The sequence below is a fragment of the Daktulosphaira vitifoliae genome, unplaced genomic scaffold (assembly GCF_025091365.1).
Source record: "Daktulosphaira vitifoliae isolate Bord-2020 unplaced genomic scaffold, ASM2509136v1 Scaffold_4, whole genome shotgun sequence".
Taxonomy (NCBI): Eukaryota; Metazoa; Arthropoda; class Insecta; order Hemiptera; family Phylloxeridae; genus Daktulosphaira; species Daktulosphaira vitifoliae.
Genome location: NW_026099575.1, coordinates 10,549,149 through 10,569,267, shown reverse-complemented (window position 1 = coordinate 10,569,267; position 20,119 = coordinate 10,549,149). Strand labels below are relative to the sequence as shown.

Below are 20,119 nucleotides of genomic sequence, written 5' to 3'. Positions count from 1 at the left end.
ATCTGTCAGATCGGTGTCGCATATAAAATATGCATATTCTTCTTACTATATTATGTATGCGGTATATATACATTAGTGTAAAAGAGCGGCGGCGGCGACATCGTATAACACATTAAATATAATTTTCATATTTTTATTTTAGTAATATTTTTTCATATACGAATATGTGTCCAATAAATTATTGTATACACTGCGTTTGTACGTATAATATTGTAAAAGCAACGAAAAAGATCATGATTTAAATATTCCTTTTGTGTTGTTATTATAACAATTGCCCCCGAAGCTCTCGGACGGGAGCGATCCGCGTCTCTATACGAAAATTATGTTTTTACCGTGTGAATTTCAGGGGTTAGTGTCCACTCGTTATGATATATGTACACTTTTGTTCGAGTGGGCGGTCTTTTTTCTTTTTCAATCGGTCGCGGACGGCTTGCGACACGATTCCTCCACTATATATTTTATTCGGACAATTACACGATTATTATACAGCGACGGAGAAAAAAAAGACGCGGTTAATTGGAAAACTACAATAATAATCCACCTACTCGACCGGTCATTTATACAAGTGCCTGCGTACAGCGTTGTATTGTAGAGCAGGTGGTTGTTTTTGTTGATAATCAATGTGTGCCGCAGTCGTATGTTACCCGACGAGTGGTGCACTTAAGGGGAGAACGGCGCACAGCGGGTTAAAAAGCACACCGAGAGTTCAATGATTTCTTTCCGGAGGCACAAGACGGGGTGGGTTGTGTCCGACGTGAAAGAAGGCTCACGTATTTCATATCTCATTACTCGATTATTATTATTATTAGGTTTGGTGGCCGCCGCTCATCATCGTTCAGTCCAATTAATTCCGAAGATTTCGATTATCATTATTGCTCTTGCTAAGTTTTTATTTAATTTTTTTTAATAATAACCAATTTATTTCTTACAAAAGAATAGATGATTCACGTACACAGAAGGGTTCGGCTAAATTATACTTAAAAAGAAGAACGAGTAATAACAGTAGCGCTCCTCCGCCACACGCATTTTTGTGTGTTGCATTTCTCAGTATTATCAGCAACGCCGTCATTTAATTTCATTGCGAGTCCAATGAAAGAACAACTCTTTTTTTTTGTTTTGTGTATTATTATTATTAAATAAATAATAAACTACAACGAAGTAAACACTACTCGTCCTCTGACTCATGCGAATGTGCGCACTCGCCATCACTATCGGTGCTCTTGTTTGCCGCCCGGTGTCCACACGTTTTCATAATGAACGGGTATGATGCCGATGAGACACTAAGCTTAAACATGCATTACATTATGACTCATTTCGCACACCGACGAATCCGATTGTTATGAGAATTATTTATTTTATATTTACAGAGCGTGGTAATGTTAATGTTCAGAGAGGAGAAAAGCCCCGACGATGAAATCAAAGCGTGGCAGTTTTGGCATGGTAGACAGCATAGCGTCAAGCAGAGGATACTCGATGCCGGTAAGTAACGATTTGTGCCTGTTGTTCGCCATTCGAACGGGCAAACGCAAACCTACCGGTTGTCTTAGTTGTACCTTTGGATTAGGATTAGCTTTCTGTGGAGAAAATCTTTCGTCTGCACTTGGATTTGATCCTCTTTGAGATTTATTCGTGTAATCAAACACCGTCGTCCGTTATCCAACGACGAGGAGAGGATAAGTAACGTTCGTGTTTTAATGGAAGACGACCAAGACGTATAGGAGGGTAGAGTGTAAAAACCGTCGGACCGAACCGAATCGTTCTCGTGTTACACACACGGCGGCGTTCTTAAAAAAACGTCGTCGGGTTGACATATCCCAACGTGTGTAGCGTACACACTAAATCGCTTATAAAGTACACTCGGGAAACGCCGTTGTATCCATTTTCCATCATCGCTCGGGCAATAATATTAACAATTGTCGTTTATTTATCACCGCCGGTCTCGGCCAGAGTAATTAATAACGTCCCCTCCACCGTCCAACTTGTAATCCACGAGACATACTCTGCCCGGTCATGTATCGCGGCATTTGTACGCGTATAAGTCCGTGTACGTTTTACATATCTATACGCATTATGTTTTTTCATCGATGACTACGGGCCGGAGATGGCCGCCGCGGATAACAACGTGGGCACAGATTACTCGAACACGATTCGTTACTTTGTGTCGTTTGGCATTACGGCGGCCGCTCGACATGCATACACATTTTTATATGAAACGTACATAGCGGTCAGATGTTTTAGTTGCTCCACACTCTGCATATGATTAGTGTCTCCGTGGTAGTGTAGGCAATAGTATCTGTGTACGCTGAACGTGTATTTTTTTTTAGGTCCACATCGATTAGTTCTCTCGATCGGTTTTTTCTCTCTCTATTAATTTCAACGGAAACCGCAAGCTTAAGCCGTCCATCGGTCACCAAACTCCGCCTCTAACGGATTCCCGGGTGTAATAATCGACGTTGCCTATAAATCACTATAATATTCGTTACCTTTGCGACGCCTTCGCATTTATTATCACATTATAGAAATCGATAATGGCTCGGCCGAGATTTCGCTTATTTACATGTTATTTTTTTTTTATTTCTAAATAACGACGTGGTTGACATGTGAAAATCGCATCAGTGTGGTCAGTTTCCATAATTGCGAGCCACCGGATAACAATCGAACTCCGCTAGATTTCGTTTTGGAAATCGTCGCCGTGATGTAACGATATCACCGAGAGCCGAACTCCCATTATTTGCTGGCGACTAGTTTTTTTTCCATACACTAGTGAATATACTGTTGACCTTTTATGCCGCATTAATTGTTTGTTCCCTTTAACAGTGCGCCGTGTATTTCCCTCGGACGGCGTACTCTTAACGTACACGAAGCGCATACATAAATGCAACTTCCCCTGTTACAAGTGCAAAAAATAGTTTCCATCCGTGTCTGTCACGTATCCGAAAATGGATAAGCCGTGTACGTGAACTGGAATCCGTCAATACTTATATGAGTAGTACTCGGAATGTAGTCTTACACGCGTGCACGTCAACCGTGTATAGACAACAAGTGATATATATTTATACATATAATACACAATAAATAAACAGAACCGATTTCTCGCGGCCAATATAATATTATATATTTTATTTCCATATAAGAATATTAACATGGCCCGTCGTCTGCTGCTAAGTACGCGGTTTAATTAAGACGGGGGGAGGCCGTCGATAAGTGTATATATGTACATAGAGTATTTGTTGTCCTTGTGAAAAATAAAAACTAAAATGTGTAGAGATATACTGCTCACGAGACGTCTCAAATCCGATGGTTTTTGTGTGTGTTTTTTTAATTGCGTGTACTCAATGTCGTTATTTATATCAATGTAATTTTTTTCCATCGTATACTGTTATATTCTAATGAGTTTTCGTGTCCAATACGACGGTCGACGTTGTACCGTCGTGTGTCACCAGCTAACATGTGAAGTCAAGCTTAAAAACACATTCGAAAATGATAATAAATTATACCTATTGACCGTGTATGTGGTGCCCGTTTCTTGCATCTTATAAGGTCACCGTCGATCGGTGAACCTAAATAATCGTATCGTAGAATAAAAAATAATAAAAAAAAAAAAAAAAATGTCGGTAAAAAAACGATAAAAACCGAATACATAAATTAGATTCTCGGGAGACGACGACAACGACGTATTTCCTTAATTGACGTTATCGAAAAACCATCGGCCATCTTTGGGTCGTTTTTTTTATTTTATTAAAAATATATTTTTAGCATCCCAACGTTTCTTCGGACGTTTATTTTTCATATGACCAGAGGAGAATGAGAGGGCGAGAGCTCGTTTGTGGGGAAGAGCACACGAAATTCTGCATTGTTCTGTTTGGGCGATATTTATAGTTTTTGTTCTTAGCAAAAAAAAAAATATAAAAAATTACTCAAACAACAACAATGGTCTACTGTGTTTCGAGATCGTAAATTCTTTCTTTTTACTTCGAAGACGTTCACTCATATGCGTACGAATGTCCCATTGTTTCGCGTCTTCCATTCTCGCTCGTTGTTATTTTATTTTTTATACCAATATATCATTGTACTATTCCATCAGAAAATATACGACATTATCTCTGCGCATAGCGTCCGGTTTGCATTAAAAATCTCTTTCAACAGCTTCTTTGGCCATTACAATTACTAGTTATGACTCGAAAAATAATCGTAGGCATTTATTATTGCCCATCAATTCTGAAGATTTTTATCCGATCATTTTTTTTTTCAGTTTAGAAAAATCAATAGGCGACGTTTGATGTTGAATAATTTAGGAAAATAATTTCTCTAAATATATCATTTTTCTAAATTAGCCAATGATTCATTTTTTTATTCGATTGCGTTTCTCTCGACATTCTGTAATTATTTTTATTTCGTATTAGANCGTTTGATGTTGAATAATTTAGGAAAATAATTTCTCTAAATATATCATTTTTCTAAATTAGCCAATGATTCATTTTTTTATTCAATTGCGTTTCTCTCGACATTCTGTAATTATTTTTATTTCGTATTAGAAATTCACAACAGAAGGTCTATCGTTCTTCCGACGAACAATTATTTTTTTTATACGCAAAGTTTCACCCGAATCATATTGTGTTCGAATGCCCAATCGGATTTTTACAGTAAGTTCCTCCTTTAATAGTTCGTATGCAAAAAATAACCAAAAACATTTAAAATTGTCAACCGTAAAAATGTCGTCATCGGCACGTCCGTGTGAGTCGTATCTAATTAAATAGTGCGTAATACGTAAAAAAAAAAACTAATAAAGAATTATCATGGTAAAAGTCAAGTTATTCATTTATTTTAATTATATATGTTTTTTATCGTGTTATCCAGTAAAATATTCTACAGTCCAATGGATTAATGCAGTAAAATATAGCTGTGTGTATTTGTTTTTATGAGTTTCATCTGATAATTTTGTTAAATACATTTTTCAACATAAAAAACATAGCACAGCATCTTTGTGTGTACATATTAAACACACCTTATTTTTGCAGTGTGCCGTATAATAATATGCAAATGTCTTCTCATTAAAGATTTAATATCGTAATTGGATTTCGGCCAACTTTTTATGTCTTAACGTTTCTAGTCATTATCGACTCGTGATTTCACCGAGCAAAAATTCATTTTTCACCAAAAAAAAAAGTGGCGCGTCTGTTCAAGTAAAAAATGTATTATTTTATATTTCAATAGATCTTTATCGAACGCGTTGTCTAATTTTCGTTGATTTGGATAGGTCATGTCGCGTGTTACATATGATGAGCATATTATAGTAGGAACACGATTCTAAGAAGATCCTTCTCCACCTCTTGGCGTTTTACCGAAAATCGACTTTCCGGTTTTGACTTTACTACAATTTCACGTAATTCGTGTTTATGTGTAGGTGTAATAGTAAATATTCGATCGTCCGCGAGACCGGAAAAACCTGAAGAACGTACTACGATCAACCCGATGACCCATTTGTTCTGCACAAGCCGGCACGTTCGTATATTATGTAGTATTTTTGTGCTCACAAAAGCCACTGGCTATATGCAATCAGGTTCTCGGCCATGTGTTTCGGCTCGTATGCGACCGCAACCAGACCTGTTATTGAAATCGAGTTATCTTCTTCGGTAGCTCGTCCTCCTCCGCGCTGTGTGTGCGTACTACACATTTCATTCATAAACGGACATAGAAAAAAAAACTGTCCGTCATTTGTTACACTACCACGCCGGGTGCTATATCGGATCCAGTTTTATCGGTTCTCAACTACTCTGCCGTCAATAGTGCACTTGAGTCAAGTAGCCGTCTGGCGGTTTGCAAAAGCTCGTCGTGGTCTGTGGCCGGACGAGGTCTAATCGATTTCGACAATCGTTCGCGTCTATTTATTTGCTTACGTTTGTGTCATTGAGCATGCGACACTTTTTTTATTAGACCCTTCATCGACAGATTCTGTACGGCATCTGTTGGCTCGGCCACGATTTGTATTGAAGTAAATGGATTCTTGGATCGATGCCATTGCGCGTGGCGGATACAATCGCCGTGATGTTGAATGATTTATGTGCTCTCCGCGACATTAGTTTTACTGAAATATTTGCCATTCGCTCGTGTTCAAACGACGACGTAGAACATTTACCAAAAAACACTAAATGTCTGTTGATGTAAACGTTGTACTTGATTTTATTTTCGATTTTTTTAGATACGAAAAACAGCACCGGACTGGTGGGATGCATCGAAGAAGTATCACACAATGCTATAGCCATCTACTGGAATCCTCTGGAAAGTCCGGCAAAAGTATGTAGAAATATAATCTCGTAGTGTGTACTGTTTTTGAAGTGGGACGATACACTGTGTCATATTGTTACACACACACACACACGGACGTGTATTTATATATACATCTATGTATACACGGTTATTATCGCGTGCCAAAGTTGGAGACGATAATTACTATCGAGTAATGAGAACAATTTTATCCTTTTATATGTATTAAATAAATATATATTTTTTGTTCGACCAGTCGTCTGAATTCCTATCCGTCTACGCATAACAATATTAAATGGTCGGTATTTTTTCTAAGGAAATCCCACCGCGTATTTATTTTATAATAATGGTAATTAATATCTGCATCACGTATAGTATCCACAGAGAAGTGAAACGAAAAGAGATTATTTTTTTCTATATATTGTATATGAACTTCTGAAACGCTGGTGCGATTGCTGCTGCCGGTAGATGCGTGTGTATCCGTTCGGTTTGTACGAGATAGAGAAAGAGAGAAAAAAAGAGATTGCCCGAAGGAGGCCATTTGTGTGTGTGTGTGCTAAACGAGGTTAAAAAACCCATTGAGAGATGCCACGCGGCGGCGGGCGATTTTGAAATCAAAATTTACACACAATAATCGACATTACACCCGAGGCGTTCCATCAAAATGCATTTCCACAAGCATTTTTATTAAATTTTTATGCAGTATACATTACATTTAATACTTATAAGAGTTAAGTTTGTTTTTTTTAATTAATTGATTATTGTCTGTTTCAGATCAACGTCGCTGTTCAATGTCTGAGTACAGATTTCAGCAGCCAAAAAGGCGTAAAGGTAATAATAATAACATCCTAGAAAAATAATATTTTTTATTACTTAATGCGGATATGTATTACCTTCTTGTTTCTTCGTACGTGTGACGATAATAAAATTAGAGAAAAATAGAGAAAAAAAACTATTAAAAATGAACACATGCTGTTTTTCCTGCCTACAAATTTAATGCGTACAATAGTACTTTATGGAGGGAGTAATCTTAATTGGAATCCCCGTAAACTCATATAACTATATAGTTACTCCTCTTTTTTTTTTTATTGCGCTTTACCCCGAGACTCTACGTTTTCTATTTTATTACGACATACATAACGATAGCCGCTGTAATAATTCCAAAGTGTAAAATTATTCGTCTTAAATAAAAATATTTCAAGGCCTAAAATAATTTTATAAATAATAATTAGGCATAAAATCAGATTTTATTAAGAGATAGAGAAAAACGAAATAATAATTTATATTTAATATGTTAATTCACTTGACCAAATTGTTTCTGTTAATTAAATCTAAACCATTACTTCTATTTTACCTTGGATAAATTTTATTAGTCTTTCAAAACTTTGAAAAACCCAAACTGTTATTTTATATTCATACTGTTTGCTTATCCCCTCTCTCGTATATTTTAATATACCATTATTTAACTCCCCAAGAGTTTACTCCTTCTAAATAAAAATACTTGGAGCTGACTGTTTTTACATATGTTTATTTCTATTAAATTAAACGTATACATTACCAAAGTCTTGGATTAATTAATATTCTGACTTTATGTATAATCACTATGTATTAATTAAATATATCTGTTTATTTATCAATAGTATTCATATTAAATTCAATACAACTGTAAGCACGTTTAAGAATTACAAACTACCATTGATTGCTTAATTTCATCTTATTAATTGCTTCTAATTTGCACTAAATCTCTAATTATGTAATTTTCAAATAGCTAATTTGTTTTATTTGATTTTTCAAGGGCTTACCATTACACATTCAAGTTGACACCTATGAAGAACCTAGAGACGGTCCAGTGTGTCACAGAGGATACGCCCAAATTAAAGTTTTCTGTGATAAGGTGAGTCTATTTCATAATTAACGTTCTTGTTAAACGACTCGCGTTTCATAACTCAACGGTAGTAAAACTTTCTTGGGATACCCGTGCTGCCCCCCAATGTGGGGTATAAACTCAAAGGAGAAAACAAAATTAATTCCGCACTGTGCCCAGCGTTTAAATCTTTGACTTTCCGTTCTACGCGCAAGGCACTCTGCCGCTTATTTTATGGTTATAAATGTTAGCAATTACGCAGCCTGTAGGTTTACCCGCTCGCATACAATCATGTGCTCATAATAATAATAATAATAATAATGCAATGTACACATGAAAGAAAAATGCGCCGTGTTGATTAAAGCCGCTGAAATGGTCATTTATTTTTTGGCCCCCAGAAACCTCCTCAGCTACCACCATAGGTACGACACATTATATATCTTACCACGAGATCAGACACACGAAACAGCGCTCGTAACGCAGCTGGAAGGTTTATGTAGATATAGATACACACGCATGACGGTACGAAGTCGTTGGATGTTGTTTTTTTTTATTTTAAATCGTCCGAAGCTCCTAATTTACTGCACGCACCTCTCCTAACATGCATACGCGTCAGACCACCAAAATTAACTACCTCCGAGTTCTCGTTTGTTATTTATGTACACATATATTTTCTAAACATCTCGTCCGAAAAAGTGTTTTATTTTTCCCTCGTGAGGCGTGTGCACGTATACAACCGCCATAACGTGACGTCGTGTTCCTCACCGAATACGTCCAGTGCAGCATTACGTAGTACATGTAAACCCTCAACGACAAACAAAACAATTTTTACATTTCTGCATACAATATAAGGCCCATTGGCGTATATAAGTCCGCCAGAGGTTACCGTCTGTCGATTTAACTTGTACGAGTCGTATGCCAAATTCGGACATTTCAAATTCAGCTTTTGCTCGTTTCAATATTTGTTATTACATTTCCTCTGCTTTGATATTATTTTACCGTCAATTACAGTCCGTTTTAACCTGAATTATACTTCAATGCTAAGCATTGCTTGAACATCTTAGACCAAATGCGGTACATTTTATACAAGTTTTTAATTACAAACATTTTATGTCGAATAACTATATTTTTAAACAATCTCTGCAGAATATTATAATTTTGTTGTAAGTTGTAGTTATTCTGTCACATTGTTCATAACATCCACAATTGTACATTAGTTTCTTTTATAAAGGGTCTGATTTTATGCTACAATAGTGTAATAGTAATAAAACACACAATAGTAATAAAACTATAAATAGTGATAATAACATTGACGTTATAAACATCCAAAACGATGGAATACCATTTGCTACCTGCTACTTGGTATCTCACAATAGTGGTTGTCACATATTCTTATTCGATCAAACGTTCCCTTAGACACTGTGTATACATAAACGATCTATGAACACATATCACCCTTCGAATCGAATTTGTTTCTTTTTTTTAAGATCGAACCGATTGACGTTTACGCGTCTGTCGCTTTACCGCCATACATCATCAGCTCATTAATATCAAAGGAGCCGTCCAACCTTGTAAAAAGAATACAAGTAGGTTACGGTAGACGTCGGGATAAGTAGCATAAAATGCAGACGGGGAACGTTCTTTACACATTTTTCTAGATTGAAATTAAAAAATATGTTTTCATGTCAAATTGTTCTCGAAGAAAATCGTCAAGTATAATTACTCCTTAGCTGTACACTATCCGGTTGTGCTGCTGTTACTGCGCTGACATTGTACTAAATTCTCAAGTGACAATTGAGGACACGAAAATAAATCAGTTTATTGGATTTCGAAAAACCTATTAAAATCCGGCCGAGAATACTTACAAGTCGTGACACAAGTATTGAAAACCACAGTGCTTGTCTTATGTTAAGTCTTTATTCAGAGTTAACCAAAAGCGGACAGAATTACCGGAATAGCTTTAACGTTAAGCTTGTTAAATCACACGTTCTTATGTTTTTAAATTAAATTTCTTTTTTTTATTTTTCAAGACGGCCGCATTATTTATCGATGGCAGAAAATAATTTTTTATACTATACGTACTCCGAGAACATAAGTATTTAAAAATATCTCTCGCTACGTAGTGCAATACGAAATTATTTATTTAAATCCTATTAATAATAACATGGATTGCGGTGTTATAATATGCGGTGACGTGTTCACTTGATGTGCAAACGAAATAAATAATAAATACAATGCTTGAAAATATTAATTTTAATTTGAAATCTCAACTATACATCCTGAACTCAAGGTTAGGTATTTTCCAATAGTAATTTGTGAAAATTCGACTTAAAATTGACAGAGATCGTCGACTTTTTTATGAATCATTTGGAATCCCTTGGCTCACGAATGGAGAAAACCGATAAATTGAATGGTAAACGTTTTATTTCGTTTAATTACGGCTTTATTGATTTACTGGTACCTGCTTCGGACATTTTATGATTTACCGACCGTATAGATAAAAAATACATGTAATATAGTATATTAAATCGTTTAAATTATCTGCCGGTGTATATCGTATATGGTGTGTATACACGTACATATATATTGCAGACTGACACAACGTGTAATCTTTTATTATAACTATATATATTTTTTTTCCAAACGATTTATAACGCCCGGACCGAAGGCGTCTGCGTTTTCCCAAGAATAAAGACCATTATAATATTATTATAATAAAAAAGTTTAGGCTAATGTAATAAATGTAAAATTACCGGGTTCGCGACAACAAGCCGTATAATAATAACGGTGTAATAAATTTCCATTGGATTCTCTCGTACCGTTTACATTGAATGCGGCCTATTTAAAATTTATTTTCGGTTTTACCGTCGTTTGATCTCGTCATTCGTCGTGTAAAACCGTATAGCGTTGTAATTTGATCGTTAATTTTATGATTATTTTTAGGGAGCCGAAAGAAAAACCAGAGACGAAGAACGCAGAGCAAACAAGAGAAAAATGACGGCAACCGGACGCAAGAAGATCGACGAACTGTACCATCCCCCGTGTGAACGGTCAGAGTTCTATTCCATGAGCGACCTAAGCAAACCCCCAGTGCTTTTTTCGCCGGCAGAAGACATAGACAAAGTAAATTGAAAACATAGAAATATATTATTTTTTTTTTTTTGAAATCGAATCAAATACCGATTTAGTAATGTTGTGCCCATAAATATTTCTAATACAATCGTTTTATTATAAATTATGGAATACTTTTGTTCGTGTTCAATGTCAATTGAATGCCATTAGGATGTACTCGAGTTCATTTTAATTAAAATATTTTTAAATAATTTAATCGTTATTAAGGCAAAGTATTCAGTTCTTTGAGTGATTAATATTAATTATCGTAAAATATTTTTTGCTTGATTAACTATGACGGTCGAATATATCGTCGAACAGTCTTATGGTGATTTCAATGACGTACCGCGGTTATTTTCTATTTCAATTCAGGAATTCATTAAGAATCGTCTCGATATCAATATTCCACTAACCTTGAGCGTCTCATGTTTTTTTATAATTTATGAATAATATCTTCTTTTTTTTTTATGTAAATACAAACTTTTGCTACATTAGATTGTTTTGTTTATTACTTCTTAACAATATTTTCAAACTATTACAGTTGACGTCGATGGAACTTCAAGGATTCTACGGGCACGACACCGACACGTCCAGCCTGTCCAACGGCGAACCAGGGTCGCTTAAACACGCTTCGCCATTCCTATTACACTCCGGAGTAGCCAACAAACCAGCTGTCGCCACGACGCAAACGCTCAAGTTCCACAACCATTTCCCGCCAGATACGCACAGGTGAGTTTACCTTTCGTACTATTATTTTAAACACGATTATGCATTCACGTCTCAGAAAAACTCTACGAAAACAATCGTTTTCGCTGATCCTATCGTGTTATTATTGTTTCTGGAAATTGTGTTTTAATCCGATCGTAATTATTTTATGACGCGACCCCTAAAATTAGACTTCAAAGTTTAACATTAAAGCTGTTGGGGCGCTCTACTCATAAAATCGGGTTGGCTGCCTAGTGGTTTCCTAGTAATGTGTCACGAATTGCTTTTAGATTTGTTATTTTCCATTCAAATCGATAATAATTATGATGAAGTAATGTATCCATGTTTTTAACGCGTCTGGGCGTGTTTGCATAGCAATTTATCATATAATTTTTATCACGAGTTTAACGACATGGTACGAAATGTTTTTTACATAACAGCGTATGTTATTACAACAGCGAGAAAAAAGAAGTGCTGGACCAGAGCGGACTAACCACTGACGGAACTGTGTTCTCGAGTCCGCCCAACAAACGGTCCAAACTTGTGCCGCCCATCAACGAGCGAGTAATGCTGTACGTCCGGCAAGACGCCGAAGACGTGTACACTCCCTTACACGTCATACCACCAACGACCCAAGGACTTTTGAATGCTGTAAGCACAGACTTCATTTATTATTGAAGTACTCCCTATTTATGACCAACAAGTACATATACTTACTCTCTATTATATATTTTTCTTTTGTCGATATTTTACTTACATTTTTTTTTTTTTAACTGGTTGTCTATAAAAATAACAATATATTCGTGCTGCTTGGGATGATTATTTCACTCGCATAACATTTAATACACATTACTGTCAATTTAGTATTGCGTCACGTCATAAGTACTATAAAAAACTTACTCCGACGATTCTCGTAGTTTTCGTTTTTCTCTGCTATTGATAAACTCTTGCGTGTGTATCCTAAACACCATAATAATCCTAATAACAGCAGTATGCTCTTATGATACGTGTGTTTCGACCAACACGATGGGCCTATAATGGCTTTCGTGTACTTTTAGTATCACCGCTGCCGCAGTGGTCACTTTCCAAAACATGTGCTTATGTAACGCGGCGCGCGACACCGTTGGACGTATGTGATTTCGGATACTACAGCGCACATAATTAAAAGAGTTTCTTATTATTATTCAAATAAAATCATTATTGCTATTGCGCAAAGATTATAACACTGTAGTACGACATCAGAAAATATATATATTATTATGTCATAAAAAAAACGTTCGCTTTGAATTTTTTTTTCGCATTTCCGTGTCCAGCTGCGATAAACGCTTTTCACGAAAACTCTATTAATCATCTTTCCCGTCTATATGATTTTAATACGCAGAACTAAATACACAAATATTTCTTATAACTTTTTTTTAACTTTAAAATATTTATTACAATAATATAAGACATTTCTGGCGATCATAACTAAAAATGCACTTAGTTTTTAAGAATATGGCATTCAGATAATTTCGCACCAAAACACATAAACTTACACATCTTTATTTATGTCATTAAAACAATCTTAACCTTATTAATGTAATTTCACAATGTCACATATATTGCTTGTTTTAAACGCAGCATGGCTTATTCTCGGATAATTACACCTTCCTCCGGTAAGTGATATACATCTTTTTTATGTCTTAATAAAATTTACTCGCTTTGCATGGCTACTAACATTTACTAATATATTAGATATTCTATAAAATCCTACTCAATTCCTCCGAATCATCACGTTGACGTTTTTTTACATCTTAAAAATAAAAATCGTGTAACTTTTAAAAATAATTATAAAAATTAAAAGAAAATAATAAAATAATAGAGATGTTGGTTCCCCTTCTTATTTTTTTTTTTATTTTTTTTTTTTTACATACGGAGTGTCAATCTCCATTTTAATTTTTATTTCCCATTATTTTCCAGATTGAGGCTAAGTACAAAATTTCTGCTTCAAGCATTAGTAACATGTATCGAAAAAACAAAAAAGGGTAAGTGGACGATTTTTTTTTTAAGTTTAATATATTTTTATTAAAAATTGTCTATTAAAAAAAAATAATAATAAATTTAAAATCATTTCCCCCAAAATGTGGTTTTTAATTAACAATAAAATCATAACAACGCTTGAGCAACTAATTTTCTGCAAGTTTGAAAGAAATTATTTAAAATTGGTGTAAAATACTAAAATTAAAAAAACTATGTTACAACTTCACATTATTCGAACATTTGTCTAACCTTTTAATTAATTAAAATTAAAAATAATTGCGATATTACAATAAGAATTTTTAAACATACAGCAAGTATATTCTAATAAAATATTTTTTACAGGATTACGGCCAAAATTGATAACGACATGCTCAAGTATTATTGTAATGAAGATTCATTTTTATTAGAAGTTAGACATGCAGAAGACAATGAAAATATGTTAGACATAATATTAATAGAATTTTTTGACCACTGAAAATAGCCAACAAATTATCTTGTTTTTGACAAACAAAATCATCAAACAATTCCTATCTCAATTTACCAATATTATGCTCATCGCTCATAATATGAACATGTTTTATTTAAAAAATATGTAAATAATCATTTATCCAAGTTAATATATATATATATATATATATTATATAGATTTAAATAAATGAATAGACTTTAGCCATTTGTACATATTTTAATTCCATATAAACATAATATGTTTATATTTTAACACCATTTTTTGGACATCCATGACATTGTATTTATTGTGATGTTTATTTTTAGTGTGTTATATTTAACACTATTTTCAAAGAAAGTTATATTTGTTGCACACCTTATGCTCAGTCAATTTTATTTTTAAGTTGTTTTCATAAAAGCAGTATTATAGAGATTTATTTGTCAATTTAATTAGAATAGATTTTTTTAATATATTTAAAATAATATTCCATTTAAAGCAAATCTTATGATAAATGTGATACGAATAAATAGCATTTGACTACTTAGCATTTAATTTTTAAGATTTTTATTAAAACTCGGTCGATTGTGATTTAAATATTGTAACCTAAAAGTATTAAAATGACAGTAGTTTGCTCAATTTCGCTGAGAACAAATAAGTTGTGAAACCATGACAATATATTGTTGTATTTCTAATGTTTGCTCATTTAATTTCGTTAGTAATTTACCTTTTTTGTTCTTTTATTATTATTATTATTATTATAATTGAGGGGCGAGGATACTATTATTATAATAAGAAACATAGATCAAAACAGATTTTGCCATGTTACTTGAAATAATATTTTTAATATTTTTATTTTTTGTATTTATCTTTTTATTTGTACATAAAATAAATTGTAGGTTCAAGCATTTTTAATTAATGTAGTATTAATTAGTGTATGTATTTAAAAGTATTATGTTTTGTTTTTAATTATCTATTGTAATTATAAGTTCAAGTTAATTCATGTTATATTTTAATATTACCCAAATTTATATCAAATAATTATGTTAGTTGTAAATATTATTTAATATTCAAAATTCATTGAATATTATTTAAACGTATAAACATTCCAGTTAATTTTTATTGTTGGTCTACTTATTAGTAAAATTATAATTCTTGCCATTTTTTTATTTGACAATAATACGAAATCCTGAGATCTGTTAAATTCTAAAATCTAGTTGTCAAAATTATAAAAAAAAAAATTAATTGCCAAAATTAGTAACATTTAATAGAAACTTTGATCTCACATCGCTGAAAAGCTGGTTATTCAATTTAAGACATTTTTATTATCAAAATTATTTTTTTAAACATATTAAAGTATTTAATGTTTATTAGTAATGTAGTGTTAAATTTAATTTAGGCCAAAAACATCACACATGACATTTTTTTGTGCAATTTTTCAGTGAATATATATATATTTTTTTTATTAACTGAAAATATTAGAATGTCTAATCTATTTAGAGTGCCATTATTTTTATTTTTATTAATTATTTTACTACATAATATTTGATGATATTTTTCTTATAAGAGAAATACTTTTCCACTTATTAAAAAGGCACAGTTTATTACTTTCATAATAATTTTTTTCTTTGTCTTTTTGCTTCATACAGTAAAAAGACTTGGTCATTATTTGTCTTAACCATATGATTGTCAATAATTTAATTGTAGATTAATAATGTATCATTATATTTTATGTTCAAATGTTTGTTGCCTTTTGTATTAAATAAAATGGCATTTTTGCAATACTATAGAAATTATATAGTTATATTTTTATTTTTGTCATAAAAATTGGATTTGTTATATAATTAGAAACATCATGTTTAGTACTTAACTCATGTTGGTATAATAACATTGTATAATGTTACTATAAAATATTTTGAGCCTATGCTACATATAGTGTAAATCAAATTAATCAATGGATATAATTATTTGTATTCTTGACTTAAATTATTAAAAGCATTATATCGTAAAATATTAATCACTTTAGTTATACAATGAATTGTGCATTATGAATTTTTATACCATGCAATGAACATTATAAAATTCAATCATAAATTACTTGTTAAATTATGCAGAGAATTTGGTCAATTTTATTAAGATCCTGATTAGTAAAAATAATTGATTTTTTAAATTTTTTAAAGGTTTGAATAAAACAAACATAAAGAGAACTAATTAGACAAGGTATATGCATAATAAACTTATAAAAAAGTATTTAATGATATTAATTCTATAGTTATAATGAATAAAAATCATTTTCAACATTAATTGTGAATGAAAAATAAGAAACTTTAAAATTGAAAAAAACAAATTATTTAAAATAAAATTTTCAACATTAATGGGTGCATAAAATGCTTTCAATTAAGTTAAGAACACAAGAAGATCCAATTTATTTCAAGCATTTGGTATGATTATTATATAGGCATTGTATGTTTTTAAGTATTTAATATTTAAGAATTAAATATCTGAAACCTTTAAAATTTAAAAAATATATATTATTTTTTTAAAAATAAATTTCAAATTTCAAATATTTACTGTTGCATAATATATATTTATGACTTATATTTTATATAAATATTTATAAAATTTTATACAAAATATTTTTAAGAAAATAGAAATAAGATTTCGTCTCTCAAAAGCATTACTAATCTACTCATGTGTAGTGTATATACAAGTTGTTACAATTTACTCCTTTTTTGATATATTAATGTAAAAAAAGCGACAAAAAAAAATATAATTTAATTTTATACAGTTTTTTATTTTTCCTTGAATAATAATTTAGTTGCAGATTATCATATATTATCTATTTATATTATACCTCTGTTAGTTTTATATTTTTTTCTATTTAAAATAAATAAATTATACTATTTTAATAACTTCTACTTATAGATGTTATTTTAGTTTTACAAGTATAAGTTGGTACATTGTAACAACAAGTCTTAAGATCTTTTCGTATTTATAGTTCACACAAAAAAATATTTTTTTTGTGATTCTAAAATATAAAATAAAATAGTTATTAAATTATAATACTATTATTAGGTATGCCTTTTAATGAAATATTTACTATCAAAACAAACTTGTCTTACATTCTCAACAAAAAAAAATTGAAAAAAAGCAATATAATTTCATTTTTATATCCAAAAATATTTTAATTTTCATGTAGGGTAAAATATGACCAATAATTTCACTAATTATTTGGGGCATCAAATTTATTTATATTATTTAATAGGCGTAGTACTACTATAAATGAAAATGCAAAATATCTCTTTTAGAACAACTAGCTTCACTTTTACCACTCGTAGTATATATGTACATTTAAATTTCATTCTAAAGATGAATTTTATTTGTGTTATATATAAATTATAGTTATATGTGTAAAATGAAATTAATAATTTTTATTATTTAGGGGTGTTCAGTAAGTAAGGAAACGGATTTTCATTGTTCTCATTGTTTGTAACAATTTACCTATTTCTTTACTTACTGAACACTATTTATATGAATTATAGTATATTGAGTTTTGACATAGTTTCAGTCAATTTTTATATATAAAAGTAATGTAAACATGTAGTCTAATATACACATAAATAGTAAATAGTTCTTAACACTTAATTACAATTTTTAAACGTCAAAAAAAAAAAATGACCATAATTAATCATTTTTATTTTAATATGCATGAGACATAAAAAACAGTGGCCTAAGACGTGCCCTGACTTAAAACTTTAGAATAACCGGATATGAGTAATATGACTGAAAAACGATTAATTTTTGTTCATGTCTAATGTATTAATTTTTATTTGTTGACAATACGAAGCTCTTCACTACCCTAGTAGAATTTTCATCACAAATAGAGCTACTTGACTTTTGTATCGATTCCTTACATACATCCGGTTGCATTGAAGTATACCTGATAATTAATATGATGACATTTGTCTAATCCTAGTATTTTTAATGTGGATGCGTGGGACAGCACGGAAGTTATTTAAAAATACATTAATCGTCTCTTCCTTCATTATTTTTGGAAAATTGCGTAAACTCTAATGGATGGCGATACAGAAGAAGTTACTTTTATGAGTGATTTTAATGATTACCCAATATTCAATAAAGTGAAAATCGATATTCGTATTACGATGCGGTCTGGCGATCAGGAAACGTAGACATATGAATAATATCGTTCAAAAATTTTTTATATCCATTATAGTACACTACGAATCAGTAAAAATATTGACTTAATCATTTTCCCATTCAGTTACCATTTTTATTGAAAAAAAGGGAAATTTCATTAAGATATACATGTGTACATGCCAATTCGCTAATATGTTTAAATTTTATTGTACAATTATATTACAGAGGCAAAATTATAAAATAAACAAAATAGATACTTTTACACTATGTAATAGTTAGGCTGGTGTTAATTTAACATAAATTAGTTAAAATTAAAGATTAATAAATTAACAAACACAAGGAATTTAAAAATATTTTAAGTAAATCAGTTTAATTAACATTATCACTTATAAAAAATGTTTAATTAATCAACTTCAATTTTCATTAACTATTATAGACTGTTATGTGTACACCCCTACTTCCTATGTATTCATTTAAGTGTATTATAAAATGTTGAAAAAAAAAACAATTTTGAATTAATTAATTATAGTGTGACTCATGTGTTTGCTGTTTATAGGCTTACGATTAGGGAAACACATTTGTGTACCTTTTACTCAATTGCACATTATTCGTCTTATTAAATTAATGAATGATGTATAATTACAGGCCTTTATGAAATACCCAATTAATTAATAGTACTATAATGGTGATTTGGCTCACTGGGCCACCTGAGTCGTACTTTCAAATGTTATTAAATATTGAATTCGAATCATAGACGCAACTAGAATAAAATTTTGGGAGGGGGAAGCTAGATTTATCTTTCTTTGAAGGAAACTCACCAGCTTCTTAGTAGTACCAGTGGGCCCTATAGTGTATATTTTTTTAAGTCAAAATTATGTTTATAAGTATTCATTAGAAATTAATATATTTAAGATCCATTAACAAAATATCAATTATTTTATTAGAAATACAATTTTTATTGCAATTGTTTTTTACTACTTAACATTTTAAATATCTTAAAATTGCGTATTCACAAACTTTTTGTATATTTAAAATTTTATTATTTTATAAAATTACTATTGTAAGGTTTTTTTTTTTTTTTTTGAAACGTATCATAATATAAACACGTTTTATATTTTTAAATCAATGAGTATAAATATTCTTGTACGGTTAAAGTTAAGGGTAACATTGAAAACCAAAATTTGATACTCAGTAAAAATGTTTTTATGATTTATCTTTTACAATTTTAATAACATTCTAATCAGTTGTTTAATTTAAATACTATTCAAATAACGTTATATGTACATGTAAATAAAATTAATTGATCATATTAATGAAAATGAAATTGATAAATATCAACAATAATTATTTGTCAACAATCTATGATTGTCGGATTTCAATTTGAAACGAAAAAAGAGCGAAATCAAAACAAGAAATAATATCCAGGCATCAACCGTTTATATTAGCGTTTTATAACAATAAGTAAGTTATTTGTGCCACAGGCGATAATGGTTTTGATAATAATAATAATAATAATAATGTTACTTCAGATGTATTTCCTACTAAATAGCCGT

General features: G+C 31.3%; 1 protein-coding gene across 8 annotated transcripts in view; it reads left to right on the top strand.

Annotated features, from left to right (window-relative positions):
• The window catches only part of LOC126905578 (protein grainyhead), an 83,531-nt gene extending 67,330 nt beyond the window's left edge, over positions 1 to 16,201 (top strand). For 4 of the 8 annotated variants that reach the window (XM_050685415.1, XM_050685419.1, XM_050685421.1 and 1 more), the window contains 9 exons: positions 1,368 to 1,479; positions 6,200 to 6,294; positions 7,039 to 7,095; positions 8,060 to 8,158; positions 11,072 to 11,251; positions 11,781 to 11,968; positions 12,385 to 12,595; positions 13,904 to 13,968; positions 14,306 to 16,201. In XM_050685415.1, coding sequence (XP_050541372.1) covers positions 1,368 to 1,479; positions 6,200 to 6,294; positions 7,039 to 7,095; positions 8,060 to 8,158; positions 11,072 to 11,251; positions 11,781 to 11,968; positions 12,385 to 12,595; positions 13,904 to 13,968; positions 14,306 to 14,438 — 1,140 coding nt within the window. In that variant the 3' untranslated portion in view covers positions 14,439 to 16,201. Of the gene's footprint in view, positions 1 to 1,367; positions 1,480 to 6,199; positions 6,295 to 7,038; positions 7,096 to 8,059; positions 8,159 to 11,071; positions 11,252 to 11,780; positions 11,969 to 12,384; positions 12,648 to 13,903; positions 13,969 to 14,305 lie in introns of all 8 variants that reach the window. The other 4 variants (XR_007704040.1, XM_050685416.1, XM_050685418.1 and 1 more) reach the window with 4 other exon arrangements.
• Positions 16,202 to 20,119: the final 3,918 nt, after the last annotated feature.